This window comes from Elaeis guineensis, chromosome 2, assembly GCF_000442705.2.
Source record: "Elaeis guineensis isolate ETL-2024a chromosome 2, EG11, whole genome shotgun sequence".
Taxonomy (NCBI): domain Eukaryota; kingdom Viridiplantae; phylum Streptophyta; class Magnoliopsida; order Arecales; family Arecaceae; genus Elaeis; species Elaeis guineensis.
In genome coordinates this window covers 126,121,498-126,139,549 of record NC_025994.2, presented here as the reverse complement: position 1 = coordinate 126,139,549, position 18,052 = coordinate 126,121,498, and the positions used below count along the sequence as shown (strand labels likewise).

At 36.7% G+C, this 18,052-nt stretch overlaps 1 protein-coding gene across 7 annotated transcripts; it reads left to right on the top strand.

The window, feature by feature from the left end:
- The first annotated feature begins 7,075 nt into the window (after nt 1–7,075).
- Nucleotides 7,076–17,693, top strand: LOC105052384 (uncharacterized). 7 transcript variants are annotated; one of them, XM_019854391.3, is made up of 14 exons: nt 7,076–7,331; nt 7,601–7,717; nt 10,625–10,686; nt 11,035–11,122; nt 11,217–11,278; nt 11,354–11,447; nt 11,600–12,025; nt 13,803–14,258; nt 14,337–14,504; nt 14,580–14,684; nt 14,786–14,869; nt 15,489–15,636; nt 15,740–15,809; nt 16,317–16,970. In XM_019854391.3, exons 2-14 carry the CDS (start codon nt 7,619–7,621, stop codon nt 16,453–16,455), a joined length of 2,001 nt encoding a protein of 666 aa, XP_019709950.1. In that variant the 5' UTR covers nt 7,076–7,331; nt 7,601–7,618; the 3' UTR covers nt 16,456–16,970. The 7 variants fall into 7 exon arrangements, with proteins under 7 accessions (XP_019709950.1, XP_029118770.1, XP_010931848.1 ...); XM_029262937.2 differs by lacking the exon at nt 16,317–16,970 and adding an exon at nt 16,981–17,693 and having other exon boundaries at nt 7,109–7,331; nt 7,522–7,717; XM_010933546.4 differs by having other exon boundaries at nt 7,111–7,331; nt 7,594–7,717.
- Nucleotides 17,694–18,052: the final 359 nt, after the last annotated feature.

Here is an 18,052-nt window from a genome sequence, read left to right as displayed (position 1 = left end):
AAGTAGAAGGTAAAAAATCTAAATCTCGAAATAACTATAAAATAACCTAAATGGCGACGCTTAGAAGAAACCGTGCACGTGGCTCTTGCGGGGTCCACAACCATTTTGGTTGGGTCACTGGTGCGTGCGTGACTTCGACGGTGTGATTATGTGGAGACGGGTGACAGTTTATGGTGTGATGGATGGAGGATTATAAACATGTACCACCAGAGCGGGCCACGTGAGCGGAAGTCGCAGGACCGGTCTGAGTTAGGACTTCACGGCCTATGATTGGATAAATATGGTGTCCGGTGTTGTGCATTTGTACTTGTTGTGGATCCGGATGGAATCGCAACCGTCACTGGAAGGGATATTGGTCGGACGGGGACGTGATCGGCAGTTTTTTTTTTTTTTGCTCCAAAATGAGATTATTATGTACATAGATTCCACAAAATCAAAAAACAGGAAGAACGCGAAAAACAATAGGTGCCGCCGCCACCTCCGTTCACAGCACGTGATCACAAGACAGGTGCATCTGGATATCACGAAGAGAGAGAGACACGTTAAATCCGTAACCAAGAATCGATTCCATCAACCAGCGATGAGGCGGTTATGGAATGATCATAGGCCATGACGGGCCGTTCGTTTATGCACTGTGTGAAAATGGGCTAACGGAAATCTTAGTAGCCCATCGGGCCATTTTAACGGCCTACAGAACATGCAAAACGATTACCAGTTCTCTGAGGCAGATTTCATGAGAAATTCTTTGTGCACCGTGCGATGCGAACGCATGTACCGCATGCAGTGATTGGTTCATGCACTGGATCAGACAGCATGTGGAAAAAAAAAAAAAAAAAATTCATCGGGCTCGCGCGTGAGCTAATCACCGCGCGGTGCATAAAGAATTTCTCCAGATTCATTTACAGTCACGAGGCCCAAGCGTGGGCAAAGGAACAACCGGATGTGATAGAGCAGATGATAAAACTATCATCTTCAATCCTTGTGCCAGTTTTCTGGATTGGCTACAATAAAAGAACTGGAACTTGACGTTATTGATGCGGGGACGCTGGAGGAGAGCAATCGGTTTGTCGAGATAATGATATACTAGCATTCGACTCCCTGCTTTATGCGTCATTTATTTCGCATTATACTAACACTAGTTCCATCTCAAGATTACCATCTTATACCTTCTCGCGTGCATCACTGCATCAAAAGTGCGGGCTATAATTGGATCTCCCGGTATTTACTAATTACTAATTGTGCCTGGACTATTTGATGAATCGGAAAATAATAATAATAATAATAAAATAAAAAGAAGAGGCAAGGTGCTATTTGTTGGAGGCGAATGCGAGTGAGAGATTAAGTAATGTCAGATTTGTAAATTTAATTAGAATTTGAGTCATCATTTACGGCAATATCAAAATTGCCTAAGTAATAGAGATCGGGATCTAGGCATATATGGTATTCATAAAGAGAATTATGGAGATGTTTTTAGTGCATGACGTGGCCTAGAAAAACATCCTTTTTTTTTGGTGGACTTATTTTATAAAGTTTGGATTCTCTCCATACATTGGCTATACATTCTAGATTAGAAGAACTCCATGCATGGTCCCTGCAAACTTAGATGACTTCCGGGTTCCGAGGCAAAATTCTGTGAAGGTTCGAGCTTGAATGGTTGGGCAGTGAGGTGCCTATCAAACCTGGTTGCTCGTCCAAATAAGCGGGGCAAAGGAGGTGTGGCCCGGCTCTTTTCTTTATAAGGGGGTAGATAAGTGACATGTAGACGGGCATTTGAGAATGGATGTGCATGCTAGACCAAACTTATTTGCTAGATGGCGCTTCACAATGTTTGGTTTGGTTGGATCTGCTCATGATATGGATTGCAACTGATCAGGTACAAGATGGGTAGACCATTATGTATTATCCATCCGTACTTCTCTTAAGATGAAGCAGGTCAAGTAGGCTTGGGATTGAGTGGGGCAGGTAGAGTTAGAATGGATAGTTGGATAAATTGGATCAGGTAAAGCTACAAATTTTTTTTTTTTTTTTGGATACAAATCATTTTTTTTTATCTTGAGGAGAAGATTTCTGAAGAGTTACATGCATTTGGAATGAGTTCATGGCATATTTTACTATTACTTGTGCATGTGTTGGATCCGTAGTAGGTCAAATAAAATCTATCTTATTAGAAATAAGTTACATTAGATATCCAGTGGAATGAAGTAAACTTCAAGCTCAAAGATTAAGTATGAATTATCTATTTGACTCTTCCTTTCTCCTTATTAATATGACTATTCCTTTAAAGTTTTTTGTTCTTTGATGTTTTGACAATGTTTTCTTCTTCTTCTTCTTCTTTTCTTTTGGAGTATGATTTGTCAAAACTCTATTACGAAAAAATAGACATATGTGGAGACAAGCATTGAGCAGACAAGCTTTAAGGTGAGCCATAGATTGGACAAATTGAGGTGATGGGCTAGTTACTAGATAACACACAATGGTAACATGCATATTTTGATATTTAGAGCTTGTTTGATTCATGAAAAAATAAATTTTATTAAAATATTTTTTTAAAAAATTGATTTTTAAAAATTTAATACTTGAAAAAATAATTTTGACATATTTGATTGTCTATGAAAAAAATGATATATTTCAATGTACCTTATGTTTGATTAAATATCTATTTTATTGAAAAAATTATGTAAAATAATTATTTTATCTTTAATAAAGAAAAAGATCTTGTCCCATTCTAATCATAACTTTAAAGGTATTTTTGAAGAAAAATGGATCCCAATTTCCTTCCTATAGAAAAATCAAAAACTTATGTCCTATCTAAATTTTTTTTTCATAAAATACGAAAAATTTATTTTCATTGTAATGCCACTTTTCAATTTCTTTTTTTTTGAATTCTCCAAACAAATAAGAAATTTTTGTTTTATTTTCTTATTGGCCATACTTTTGCCCTCTTATTCCCATCAACAAAATGAGTCCCTTGCTAATTATTAAGCTGCAGGTTTTGTAACAGACTATCGTGGCCAGCTTATTTATGCATATGGGAATAAATTGCTGCACGGGTTGGACTTGCAACTATTCTGCTTTATTTTCAGGCTTCTTACATTTATTAATTGGATCGCTGTAGGCTCTTCTAGTAGGTTTGCCTCCAACCCATTTATGCGAGATATTATTGCATGAAAACAATCTCTCACAGTCATGCAAGTCTCACATATATTTCGTGAGGACAATCAACTGTAGATTGGATGGTTGGATATTCCATGTATTTTGATAGTCAGGCTCCAGTTCCGAAGAAGGCGGGCCAAATTTTGATGGCTGATACTATATTTGTATTGTATACTAGACCATAACTTTTACAGAGGCTTTGCAACTTTTTATGTACCTAAAAAAAAAAAAAAAGGAAATATAACTCTTCAAAATTCTCATGTAAACTGAAAGTTTTTAATGCAGGACTATATTTTAAAAAAAAAAATCAAAAAAAAAATCTATCAAAAAATAAAACAAAACCATATGATTGTATGATGCCTGAGTGGTAACTAAATTTAAAAACTATGGTGCATATGTTGAAGCTTTTATAGTTAAGCATTGAGTGGGGAAAAAAAAAAACACACATGGCATACATACATGCATACATATATGAGGATGTATATGTGTGTGTATAAAGGTGGCTAATAGGAGCATGGTATGTAATCGAAATCGGAACTGAAAATGAGGATGGGAATGAGAATCGAAATGGTCAAATATCCTAACATATTAATGGTCGGTGGTCAAAATCAAAATAGAATTTGAATCTCGGAAGAGTAGAGCACGAGTTTTGAGAGATTTTGGTCTTTTCATTTTCTTTTAGATCCGAATGAAATTTTGTCCAATAAAATCATTGGAATAGGAATCACTTATTTCCATTCTCATATCGGAGTATAACTCCGTCCAATCAAATATGTTTTAAATTCTTATCGCTGCTGAGATTGTCAGGATTAGATGTGTATAACATTATCCTCAAATATATTCTAGATTTTTTTGGTGTTTCAAATCTAGTACCCAAATTATAATGGAGTAATCTTATTATCACATAAACACATCCTCTATACAAATACATATATGTAATTTATCTAACATTGGTGCATGTATTTCTTCTCGCATTCAATCTCAGCCATGCGACTTCCCTCGAAAGATCTCAAGCAGGAAAAAACGAATATAGACATGGCCCATGCTACATTCAGGTCCCGCTATCTTCATCCTTCTCTTATTTATCCAGTGTAAAGGAATATCTATCACCCTCCCCTTCTCGCATGGACGAGGATAAATTATTGCCATCATTAATTCAGCAGGAAGTGTAGTTTATATCAAACTACGGACTCGAAGAGACCATTAATCCTGTCCACATTTAGAGGTCCTCCAGAAGCCAGCCTGATGACTTATACAATATTCGCTTTAGTCTTGGAAATCCAGTAGGCAACAGTAAGTGAAACAACTGGTTAAACTTCTTCGAGTTAGATCCAAGAGACGGCTGATACGAGTCATATAGCAGAGTCCTTTCCAATCAGCACAGAGCTCTGCCATGTGACACGCGAGGAATATGAATATATTGGTAGGACAAGTGGATTTTGCGCATTCCAAAATAGGCATCCTTATTAAAGATTTTTGCTTCAAGTATTATTAGCGAAAGATTATCGCTTTGAATACCATAAAAAAGTGATTATTGGTTTAGATGAATTGCAACCTTATAAAAATTTTGAGTTGAGAAATGGAGATCCAACATGATTTGAATTATTAAATATGATTTATTATATTTAATTTATTTATCAAAAATTATATTATTTAGAGATTTATAGAACATGTATCAAAGAGTCAAAATAATTAAGTAATACATAGGTTAAAAATTTTTAAATTATATAATTTATATTTAGAGATGATACATCACATCTAATTACTCGTATTATCGTTGTTAAACCTATATCATCAAATTTAGAAAGAAAAAGTTGACTCAAAAAAAAGTTACTCCTTTTTTTTTTTTGTATTTCATACAATCTTATCTATATGCAAATACCAAAATAAAATCCATATTTTAATTTTAGAAAATCAAGAAGTTACACCTAATAATAACATAACAATAAATAGAAACTAGCTTCCAATAAAATATGAAAAAAGAAAAAAAATCTAAAACAAATAAAAATCATACCAACTATGAACAATAAGAAAAAAATAGTAAAACATTTTCGCTTAGGCAAGATCATACTAAAAAAAATCTATTTTCTAATTTTATCATTGTTTTGTAAAAATAATCAAAGTCGTGTTGGAAATAAAAAGAGAAAATATCAATAATAAAAAATTATGAACGCGCACAAATTAAAAAATATCAGCTACATAGGTGGATAAGGAAATATTCGATTACGATTTTTTTGAAAGTTGATAAAAGTATATAAAGGTACCGCAAAAAATTTGATTTTATGAATCATGTATATTATAACTTAGGTTTTTACATTTTTTTTTTTCCATTGCGCGCGATAAATCTTATCCCGAAGCCAATCCTGTATCAGAAACGCATGATGAGATCCTTCTCAAAAGATTACTCAGTTCGATTCTCCCAGGGAAAAAGAAAGGAAAAAGAACAAGACCGTGAAGGAATCGAGGAAAGAGAATCCCGCCGTGGCCTCCGTTTTCCGGAGAATCTCGGCGGAATATTTCTGATCCGGCGAATTTTGGAGGAGGCGGAGAAATGGAGAAAGGCGAAAGGGTGAGGGGGCGTTAGATCGGAACCGAGGTTGAGAAAAGCTGTCAGTGGGAAGAGCGGAGAACCGTGTGCATCTCGAGAGGAAGGGCTTGGATAGGTGAAACGAAAATAATATTTCTTTTCTCCAAAGATTAGTTTGCCACGTAGCCGTTTCGAGATTAGCTAAACTAATCCAGAGGCGAATTTTACCATAATTTTTCATTCGGGTTGCGGAAATGGGAAGCTGTATCTAGAAGGACGAATTGTAAAAGAAAAAAGACCAAGAAGTCCTGCTCATAATTTCTGACTAGTACGGATCATGTGGAATCTCCAGCACACCCACGCCGACAAAGCACCCATCCTTTCCCGTATTCCCAAGAATGCCCCGTATCGAATCGTTGGAGCTCCGAAATTACCCTATTATAATTTCCTACCTCCCTTTTCTTTATATAAAAAAATAAAATCTCTTGGGCATGAAAATTATTTTATTATTAAAAAGATACATTAATTTTTAGATATTTCTATTATAATCAATGTATTGCAAACAATTAGATAGAGAACTAAAATTCTAAATTTTAAGTGTATTATGCTCATTATATATTTTTTAAGCAATATTCAGAATTTAAATTTGGCAAACTCTTAGGGATAAGATGCAATTAATTATTCTAGTTGATTATTGTAGGCTGATGTTATGCATATAATTTATGAAATATCTTAATTTGAATATATTATGATAGGATGCATATTAATAACATATTATAATTATAATTTATTTTTATAACTCACTACAATGTTGATATATGAGAATTGTTGGAGATTTGGGATATGATCGTTTTTAATATTATTATTTTAAAAATTATTTTTTAAAATAAAATTAATGAAAATGATGTGGATGTTGGGTGAATTTATATGATCTTATCAATTAAGTTTGTTTAAAGTAATTTGATAAATCCTTATTTGCATTGATGTATTTTTTTTATTTTATTAAAAAATAATATATATATATTAATAATTAAAGTAAATTTTTTTGATGATGTACGGAGGACCGCTCAAGAGTTTATATATTTGTATCTATATCTAGTGTACGGGACAAAATTTAGTAGGACTTGATTATAAAAGATTACAAATAAAATTATTAATATATTAATAATATTTTTGATATAATAAATTAATAAAATTATTAGATCAACATTTTAACTATAATAAATTTATTTTCTTATTTATTATATATTTTATATAATAAAATAATAGTTTAGAGATCCAACTACAGGAAGAAAGTAAATTGATACTCTTTCCAAGGGCACTCAAATAATCCAAGAACCCCCTTGGAGGGCATTTCCGTAAACTGGCCGTAGCATACGGGCAAAACACCGTCGTCACCGGCTAAACCGGCTTGACCGGAGAGAGAAGCGAAAAGAAAAGCAAGGTCATCTACTTCTCCTTCCCCCTTCTCTCTCTTTCTCTCTCTACCTCACCTCGTTAGGGAAAGCGGCAGATCCTCCAAACCCTAGAGAGAAGTAGAGAGGAAACCCCCGATCTCTCCAATCCTATGCTGCTTTTAGATCTCAACCTCCTTGGGCCGCCGGAACTTCTCAGCATCAGTTAGGCTCCGCGCGCCCAATTCTCGAAACAGGTCCTTTTCGTTCTTCACTCTTTTCGCCGTCAGATCCTTCGAGGGCTTCTTTTTTCTTTTTTGTTTTAGAGGAATTATGTTTCAGATCTCGACGATTCGTTGTTCTACTTGTCGAGTTGCATCAATCCATGATTCTTTTATGACTTTTCTCTTGTTTTCTCGATGATCTGCTCTGATTTCATGGATGCAGTTTGGTTTCTTGGTTATTATGCTACGCTTTTCTTCTGAGTTGGGATCTTTACGGTGATTGGGATTGTTAAAGGAAACAGGGGGATCCTCAGGAGAAAATGGCAAATCGGATGAAGGAGGATGAAAAGAACGAGAAAATAATACGAGGGCTTCTGAAGCTTCCTGCGAATAAGCGATGCATCAATTGCAACAGTCTGGTAAGCTTTTTCTTTTCAATCTTTTTTTGTGATCTGCGAATTATGGTTGACTGCACTCTTTGATCACACAAGAATATCTGGAATCATGTGGAAGAACCAATATTTAGTTTCGCATGCGCCTATGCTGATAAATTATGATGTTATCTGTTGAAGATGCTTGAATTCTACTTTTGAAATGCATGATTTAATGGGAGGTGGGTTTTCTCGTGAAATATGGCGAGCTAGTGTGAAAAAAATCGTGACCAGGAACCTAAAGTCAAGTTTCTTTTTCTCTTTCCAAATGTTTCACGGTATTCAGAAATCTGTAGACTCTCTCTGGCTTTGGTTGGTCTAATTTTGGCCTGACTACTGCATCGTTCCACTATATTAGCTCATATGTTTTAAAATGGTTCATTTTAGTGGGCATTGGTGTCATCAACGGTATGTAGAACTAGAAGGATTTTTGTGTCGCTGAAAGTGTATCACACTGGATGTATATGGAGACCTCCTTGATGTAGTGTTTCTAAATTATAACAATCTTTTAAGGAAGTAGTATTCTGTATTGATGACTTATACTCCTGTTTTTAATGTATATTTGCTGTGTAGCTCTGTGATGTACTGTTATAAGCATCTCATCTGAAAGTAATGTTGACTGCTGAGATTTCAGGATTTCTCCTTTAAATTTGCTGCCTTAACTTTGTTCTGTTTTTCTGTCTCAGTTAACCATTCATCCATAAATAGAACTGATATTATGTTTCAGTTCTGGAATTCATATTGATGGTGCAGAATGTTGCCTCATTACACGATCTAAATCTTTAGCTGTTTTAGTCATATGATTTCATAAGTGCAATCTTGGTACGTAGGGATAAGGCTTTTGGTAAAATGATCACGACTAATGACTTGTATGTGAGCTAGTGCAAACACATGACTATAATTACAAAAAAAGAAGTATCATCATGCCTATGGACAAATGGGAAGGGAAAAAAAAAGATGTGGAATAATACTAGAAAACTCTTGGTATGTAAAGTATAATTTAGTAATATGACACTTCAAATCATGTTACGTGGTAGTATAGTTGATGCAGGTAAGTGATCCAAGAGGATTACTAGACTTGATGTAGACTGCTTTGGCTACTATGGGCAGGCCTTGTCAAGGTCTGGGAGCCACATTGAAAGCAAAATTTTGCATCTAAAATTTCAAGGGCCATAAACCTGTACAATGTTTTATTGAGCTTTAGTTTTGTTGATTTTGGGTAACATTTTGAGATCTATGATGTTACCTTGACTCCCTAATGGGTTTGATCATTTGTTGCACAAAGCAGCCGGGGGTAAAATCTCCTTGTTTGGACTTTGAAAATGTGTTGGTCAAAGTAAAAGTTCCTTTTTGGAAAACATTCTGATGGGTATAACTCAAATCTGAAAAGAATTAGATGAAGCGGCTAAAGATGTTGAAGTTGAGAGCTAGTTGCAGGAGGTTCTTTTTTAGCTTTTCGTGATTATTTTTGCCAGTTATGTGTATTTTAGAAAAATTATGACTTCTTCTAAGTAAAAGAAAAATCTAACTTGGATTTTGTCCAGACAAACCTCATTGGCATAAACAGAGGCATTGTAAACAAGTTTATCATAGAATTAATGAAAGAAAGGAGGACTTTGAACCCTGCTTCCACCAAGTCTCTTGAGAGGTCTGTGGTTGAGTGGGTTGAAGAAATTTTCTTTTTTCTTTGATCGGATCAGTAAGGATGGAGGACTATCTTTTCTTACATGCATGTAGTAAGAGCGGTGCATAGAATGTAGTATTAACCACAAATAGTAATAAAATAAAGGAATTGCTTAAGTGGAAGTAAGAAAGAGGGTAAAAGGGTTTAAAAGATTTTCCCTCTTGGTGTACAAGAGGTAAATGATACCTTATTGTTTGCTGGAAGCTCGGTCTCAACCTCTAGCTTCACAAACTTTGGTTATTGTGCATTAAAATCTTAGAGGTCAATTAAAGCTGTTAGTGTCTCACCAAGCTCTTCATCTTGAAATTAACCATAGCCTTGCACTGTGAGCCTCTTAGACCGCACAAGAATATAAAGAGAAAATTTCTCAAATTTTATTACCTCAGCTCTGTATGCAAAAGATTATAGGACATGGACATTATTGAAAGCCCGTAAACTCCTAGGTTGCCTAATTCATATATGACTCAGATATAATGAGGAAAAAACCGTTTCTAATCCTAATATGAACTCTTGCTTGGCTTACAACCTTTTTCAGTAGAGAAAGGTAAGAAAAACAGGCCAAAAAGCAGTCTAAATTTGAACTAAAGTCAAACTAGCCATGAATGGCAAAATCATAATTGTTGCAACTTTTCATAAAAAAATAATTTTTGCAACTTTGTTAGTGACTCCCAACTGGGCAACCCTCTTGTAAAATGGACGTAACTTTCTCATTTAACCTAAAGTTGTCTGGGTATTGAATATGATGGAAGTGGCTTGAAATTCAAGTTCCTTGTATTCTAATTATAGTGAGGCTTTCTTTGGGCTACTGTACCTCTCAGGGTTAGCCTTGACTTTAGCATCTTGACTATAACTCAAAGTTCTGAAGTGTCCTCCAAGCATGGTGTCAAGTTACTTTGGGGCCTAGATAACATGATAAAGTGACATGTTACCTCAGCCTATGTTAGTTCTCTTCGTACCAGTTTTTTTGTATAATGATGATGAGAGATCATCTTGACTTTTACCCTGATGAAAGGACGATTATTTTACAAATGAGATCCCAATTTTATAAATTACTGATATTTACTGGCTTGTCCTTTTATGTTGTTTTTTCTGGTAAGCATGCTTGTCATCTAACTTTATTGAAATTCTGTAATTATATACAGAGAAAGCATTCTTGATATGCAGATATGCACCTTACAAAAGATTATTTCCTAATGTGCTTCTTTGAACAGGGACCACAATATGTATGCACAAATTTCTGGACTTTCATCTGCACAAATTGTAGTGGATTACAGTAAGTATTGATTGGCATCCTGTTTTTGCTTTTTCTTTTTTATTTGCCTTTAACATTTATTGTTTCTTGTGTACATGTTTACAGTATGTGATACATGGTACATGGTATATTTTATTGTGATTGACATTCAATTGACTTAGGTTCCTGATTCCCTTAGATGATGGATTTTTGAGTATGATATGATCAGAATGACTGGTAAAATTAAGTCCTCTGATTGTATGCTGACTTCACGATGTTCTTTTTTTTTTTTAATATATATATATATATATATATATATATATATATATATATATATATATATATATATATATATATATATATATGTATATATGTATATAAATTTTGAAGTCGAGAGTTCACCCACCGTGTTAAATCAATATCGATGGCCAAATTTACTCCGCAAGAAGTTCGTGCCCTTCAAGAAGGAGGGAATGAGGTAATGTGCATTTGCACCACCATGTTCAACCTGTGCTTCTATATTATTTAGTGATTTTTCTTACTATCTTTTCCTTTTTTTAATAAAAAAACAGCGTGCTAAGGAAATTTATTTCAAAGAATGGGATCCACAGCGACACTATGTTCCTGACAGCAGGTTTATTGCTGATCCAAGGTTTGCCATCTTGAAATTTGAATAACTGGTAAATCTGATCCTTTCTTTTGGTTTCAGTAATCCTGATAAGCTCAGAGATTTCATTAAGCATGTTTATGTGGATCGGAGATACACCGGGGAAAGGAGCATTGACAGGCCTCCAAAGGTGAAGGTGGTTTTTGAATACTTTGAGTAAGATCTTAAATGTTTACTTCTATATTATCACTGGTAGTTATCAGCAGAAGCCTTCTTAGGGGTCTTCTACAGTTTTTGGTATGATAGGTACCCCCATTGTTGAAACAAGATCGCATATGTATGATGCAGGGTGATAGGGAAGATACTTATGAGAACAGAAGGGAAGATTCCTATCGGGGTGGCTCAAGAAGCCCACCTTATGAGGACACCTATGAACGCCGTTATGGTGAACGACCTGGTTCTGGAAGTCCTGGATACGATCAAGGTGATTACAAGAGAAGTCCTGGCTCCCTCAAGGTGGTAGATTTGAAGCATCGTGATGATAAAACTGGGAATGGAAGCCAAAACCGGAAGTTCGAAGATCGCTGGTCTCCAGATGGAAATCCAAGGCCAGAGGGGAGGTCGCCAAGCCATCAGAAAGATGTTAATGTACCCAGCCCCCCCATGGTACGACCTGTCAGAGATATTCTAGGTGGTGATATTCCATCGATTCAGATTAATGAGCCACCTAAATTAAATGCAATCCAGGCCGCTGTTAGTTCTGCACCAGCACAGGTAAAATTCCCTGGTGATTTATAAAAGATTCATGACTCGTGTATCTGTGATGGTAGAAATAATTTCTGGATGATTTTGCTCATTTCTTGCTTTTTTTCATTAAAAACCTATGCTGAGCTAAAAGCAATTACTGTAATGAATAGCTGCATACTGGTTTTCTAACACTCAAGGATTGCTACTGCACAAGCTCTATACTTGGTTTCAGCATCCATGGTCATATGTATGTACTTTGCATGAAATGTTAGTGTTCCAGATGGATGCTTGATTCATTTAATAAAACGAAAACACGATCTATCTATGGATATGTCAAGGACACTGAAAATGTATTAGGACAGATTTCTTATCAATCTATATTGATTTGGGTAGCTTATGATGCTGGGCTCTGTTCAGGAGCTTTATAGCTAAATACTTGATATTTTAGACACATTGTCCTCTTAGATTCTACTGTCATTTCTGATAATTCTTATTGAAGATGCACATCCTACATCAGAACAACTCCAGTCTGAAAGTAGTTTCAAAATACACTGTGATGGATGTACGGCTTTCAAAAAAATCATTTTAGAAACTGGAATCCTATGAATGTTTGACTGTTTTGATGCATATTACATGGGGCATGTATGATAATGTGTGTGCATGGGGACCTTTCTCAAAAAGAGTGGTTAAAACAATATGAAGCTATTCTAGGTTGGTGTATGTTAATACATAACTTTTCCCATCGCCCCAAAGAAAAAGTGAATGCATTTTGTGATTTTGGTTAACTGTATTATGCTGATGAACCTGTGGATAAGGTTGTATCTTAGATGGATGAACTGCTACATTAATTAATGATTTTCTTTGACTTTATTTTATCACCGAAGGCATGATATGAAAAGGTTGATCTGTTATAATATGTCTTTGTAAGTTTACTTTGTCATTAATCATAATCCTTTGTCAACAAAGTCTATCTCCTGTTATTCTAATACAAATCTGTGTTCTTTTAGGTTTCCTCATCCTCTTTACCTATTAATTGTCACAAATTGAGGTCTTTGCCTAGCTGGGTTCTTGTCTGGTCTTTGTTGTAAGAGATGCACACTATCTCACTCAGTCTTACAATGCACTGTTGCATTCTTCAAAAAACTTTTTCTCAAATTACATGGTATTGGGGCTAAAAATTTCTTTGAGACAAATTATAAAGGGTGTTCATGGGTCCAACAGTAAGGTTCCTCTATTTTGGCCTGGGTGTCTATGGGTTTGAAACATAGAAATAGCCTCTCCATGCATGGGGGTAAGGCTGCATACATTTGACCCTTGTTAGATCCTATTGTGGCAGGAGCCTTGTGCACTGAGATGCCCGTTTATAAATTATCACCATATGACTCACCAAGATACCATGAGAAACTGATTATCCAATGCTAATTGCATCTCTTGTGTTAAACAACGTAGGCACCTGATCCATAATTGTACCTTCATCAGCAGGTCATACCAGGTTGTTGGGAAATCCGTTAACCTGTACACAGGTAACCTCAGAAAATGTTTTGTAGTTGTACCATACTGCAAACTGTGGATTGATTTTCTTCAAGTTTGGGGTGTTAGCTGATTTGAAAATTTGTCTTATTTCATTTTACCCCTTCTTAATTAATGTTCAAAAATCAAGTTCTTCATCTTTGGCTAATTTTTCACTTATTTTCATCAACTGCTGGGAGAAACTGTGCTCTCTGGATGTTGAAGCTTGTGTTGTTTTGGTTACTTCTGGGTAGTCAATATATGAGAGACTTACTCTTTCTAAGGTTTGTCACAGACGACTGCACCTTCAAGCAGCAGGGGATCCAGTGTTGGAAATTCTGTGGAGTTGAAGAGGGTGAACTCTGGTAGTTTGATTGATTTTAGCACAGATCCTGAACCTCCTCCTGCTGGAGCATCGCAACAATCTACGCATCAGGAAACTGCCTCTCCACCTGTTAATGGTGGAGGTTGGGCATCTTTTGATGTTGTTGCCCCTCAAAAGGCACCTCAGGCAGCTTCAAGTGCAAGTCCTCTTGAATCTGTGCTGGCTGAATTGTCAGCTCCTGTACCTGCCCCTGTAGCCAACTTCTCAACTTCGCCTGTTGCAGGAGTTGATTCCTTTCTAAAAACCAATAGTGGAGGGCAGTGGCCAACTGCAAACCAGCAACAACTTTCTGTATTCTCAGCTGCTGATGTTAAGTCTATTAATCCATCGTATAATGCACCTCCCATGGGAGCTCCAAACAATCAGGTTTCTGTCTAAGCTATAAATATTGTAATTATATTGATGCGATAATCTATTTAGTTGCTCTTCTGTGAATGGTCCTAGCAGTTTTGGGGTTCATCACTTCCATCAAACTTGCAAGGTCCAATGGCTGCTCCAACTGGGCAATCTTCCCAAGCTGTAACGATACCACCTCATGAAACCAGTTCTGGAATTTCATTACAACCTCCTTCCTTAGAGACTAAGCCTAGTGGGAGAAAAGAACTTCCAGAGGTAATCATTTTGATCTAAATTCTTGTTCTTGCCCTCATGCTCTTAGCATTTCTTCTGGTATGAAATCATCTGCAGGATCTTTTTACCGCACGTTACCCGCCAGCACCTGCACCAGTTCCAGGTTGGCAGACAGGTCCACATCTTGGCATGGTGTATGTCATGCAGTATCCAAATGCAGCAGTATGCACTTCAGCTCCTTGTCATCTTGGTTGATCAGTAATTTCTGCTTCAAATATGTCTAGTTTCTGATGGTGGCTTGTGTATGGTCTTTTCTGCTGCAGCCATTGCCAGTGTATCCTCATTCATCACAATCTACGAATCCATTTGATCTCATGAATGAGCCAAAACTACCTCATGCTTCCACAGTATGTAAATTTCATTTTTGCGATATATTTGTCATTATAATGCGGCATTATGGAGAAAATGTTCAATGCATCATTAAGTTTTCAGTCACTTTGTGGTATTAGGTTCTATTTGAGCACCTGTTAGTGATGGTCTTATTGTCAGGAACAGGCCTTTGTTTAATATCAGAAGTTTGATTCTACTGGAAATCCTCAGGATGCCTTTCAGTGGAAATGGGCTTGTTTCACCAGACATCTTGATTTTTCTGGAATGAACTGAATTTTTAAATGCAAACTCCTATTCTCATTTTCAGTGGCCAATATTACCAGGATCATACTCTTGTTGTCCTCCTATTCTTGATGCCATTAAATAGATGACTTGTGTTTTTGCAACATTATTTGGTCTTGTGATTATATCATTGGATCTATCGATCTGGAAGTCGTGACCTTCTCTGTTCCTTGGGCATAGTTAACATATTTATGCTATAAATTCAAAATGCATGGTGGCAGACCAAATCTAAATAATGAAGATTCTTTAATATGATTGGTTACTTGGCTATTATTTTCTCACTCGAGGCTTTGAAGCCTGCTTTGGTGAATTTTTCACAATGTTGAATTGCGGGTTGCTCTTTTTCTGGTGTAGTTCCCTTCTTTGACCTCCTTGCAAGGAGCATTACCAAACATGACCATGAATAACACCTCGGCCTTGTTGCGCACGTCCAGCTTGGGGTCCCCCTCCCCACAATGGGTGCCCCCACAACGACCATCTTATCCATCAGCTGTGCCACCAAGTAAGATTATATTGTGGTCTTTCAGTTTTCTTTGTTGATACAGCTTACTTGAGTTGCCTAATACTCTCTTTTGATGCTGCTGATGAGTTGGTTTAACTGACAGGTTCCTACATGATGCAGCAGACTGTGAACAACATGCCCCATCAAGTACCTAATAATGCATTTCCTGTGGTGTAAGTCCTATGATGTGATCTGTTTTTTCATTGTTTTATTTCTCCAGTGATCAATTGGATGTGCCAAAATGTCATCACAGTTACCAAGCTAACCGTTCATTCAGATTGCAATGATATAGTGATAGATCTTGTCTTGATCAAAATCATTACAATGCAAAGTACATTCCACAATATATTTCTTCAAATGATATTCATTTTTCAAATTCTTCTTGTTTTAAAAAATAAAAAATCTGTCACAATTGGTACTGAATTGCATATTTTTGCCTTATATTATAGGGGTCAAACATTCGTCCTATAGCTCCTTGTATAGATAAATGCTGGAAATAGATGTCAGATTGAGGAAACGTTATCTTGACTACATGCTGTGTCTCCAGACTTAAAATAAGCTGGACCTAGGTTGCTAACATGCAGAAAATTCAACTTAAGATTGTGTGAAATATGTCTCCTTTTTTGGTTGGGAGGAAACATGCTTATGTTCACCCTGAATGTGCATGTACATGATTGCAGGCCTCAAAGAATTGGAGGTTTGGGCACTGAGGGTGCTGCATTTGGCTTTTCAGGCATGGATCCACATTCAGCTGCTAGAAGCTACCAACCAGGCACTCCAAATTCTTTTGCTCCTGTTGGAGGAAATCCTTTTGGATAGTTGCAATAATGCGTAGTTGTATTTGTTATTTATAAAAAATGTGCCGTTCCATACAATGCCTGTTAGCATTGGAAGTCTGGGTAGATTTTCTTGGGTTTGAATTTTTCAAAGAAAGCAGCTCAAGTAGCATATCTTCAGTCCGTTGCCCCTGGTGAGACCGAACACAGAGTCATCATGTAAACCTAGCATGAGAGAGGCTAGAACACTGAGGAAGTGTCATGCCATCGCAGGGGTTTCAAGGCATTTTCAATACCTTCTAATGTATTATAAAGTTTTAGTGAACGCCGCGACACTGCTGTGCATGTTGAAGGTTCCAGTATGTCCTGTAGAAGTTCATTGTAATCTTTCCTTTGTTTTATCTCTGGTATCAGTTTTGGGGTGCATAATATTTTTGTTAGGGTTTTGCTGTTTTGTTAATTCATTGACCATTATGTGGTTACCATTTGGGTTTGTGAATGAAACTTCTGTAAAACTATGTCAGTTGACTGAATTCAATGAGAAAATGTGCTTGAATATTTGTACCAGGGGTCATGTCTATTGAGCAGAAGGCAGTTTGTGCGAGGCAGGATGGCGGTGGAGGAATTGGTTCGCCAAGCAATTTGCCAGGCAATCATGTATCTGAAAAAACAATCTAGGAATTCAGTGCTCGGGCTTCAGGTCGGGCTTTAAAGGCTAGCTTGGCAAGTGCTGCAGCCGGACAATGTCGAGTTCGACACTGATGTTTCAACCGCACAACGTCTGTGATTCCCCTTGAAGAGCTCCTGGGGAGATGAAGGCGGAATGTTCAGTTGTTAGCTGGGGCTGTGCGGGAGGCGCGTTACTGTTTTGGAGGATGGGTAGCTTAAGGTTGGTTAAGTTTGGGGATGGGTAGCTGGAGGATGATTAATTCGGGACGGCTCTGCTTGGTCTTAGGCTTGTCCCTCGACTCCAGCATTCTGGCTCAGAATGCAAAAGATGTTGATAAGGGAAGACCCATCCAATCTCTTGCAGGTTTAAGCTGGACGGATCCCGCCAACCGATTTGCATTCTCTTGCTACGCCTAGAAATTCCAGACAATCACCAAAAACTCCTCGATATTGGGAAGCTTAGTCATTCTCGAGGGTCAGCTCAATGGTTTTGAAGTTCCAGTAAATTTTAGATAGTCATTTGATGTCTATATATAGCAATTCACAGATTGTTCGAAACAGATTCAACTTTATGGGCAGATAAAAAGAGAAATCCGGTCTGATTTTGTGTAATTTATTCCTGACTTGATTGAAATTTAAGACAGGGTCTTGGACTCACAATTAGCCTGCAGGTGTAAATTATTGTTTGAAATGAACAAAATCCTCTTTAGGCTGGTGAAGGTCAACCGGTCTACTTGCAGCCTTGCAGGTTGGCACCTGGCTCGGGATATATACTATAGAGGGTCTGGTTTTTTATGCATCCTATTAAAAGCATCTAGGAGGTATTTGGTTGGAGGGAGTGGGGGTCTGAAATCAGAATGGGTGATTTTCATTTTAATCGGTTGGTTGGGAGAAGTTCTATTCTGATTCTGATTTCAGGATGGAATGAGAATGTCTTAATCTATATAGAACTCAATTCTTACTCTTTTTTA

Bases quoted from the DNA above. Each gene is read 5' to 3' on its own strand.
- LOC105052384 (XM_019854391.3), top strand. From the start codon at position 7,619: ATGGCAAATCGGATGAAGGAGGATGAAAAGAACGAGAAAATAATACGA. The intron at 11,448-11,599 runs GTGGTTTTTGAA...TGTATGATGCAG, and splicing joins ACAGGCCTCCAAAGGTGAAG to GGTGATAGGGAAGATACTTA. The intron at 14,259-14,336 runs GTTTCTGTCTAA...GAATGGTCCTAG, and splicing joins TGGGAGCTCCAAACAATCAG to CAGTTTTGGGGTTCATCACT.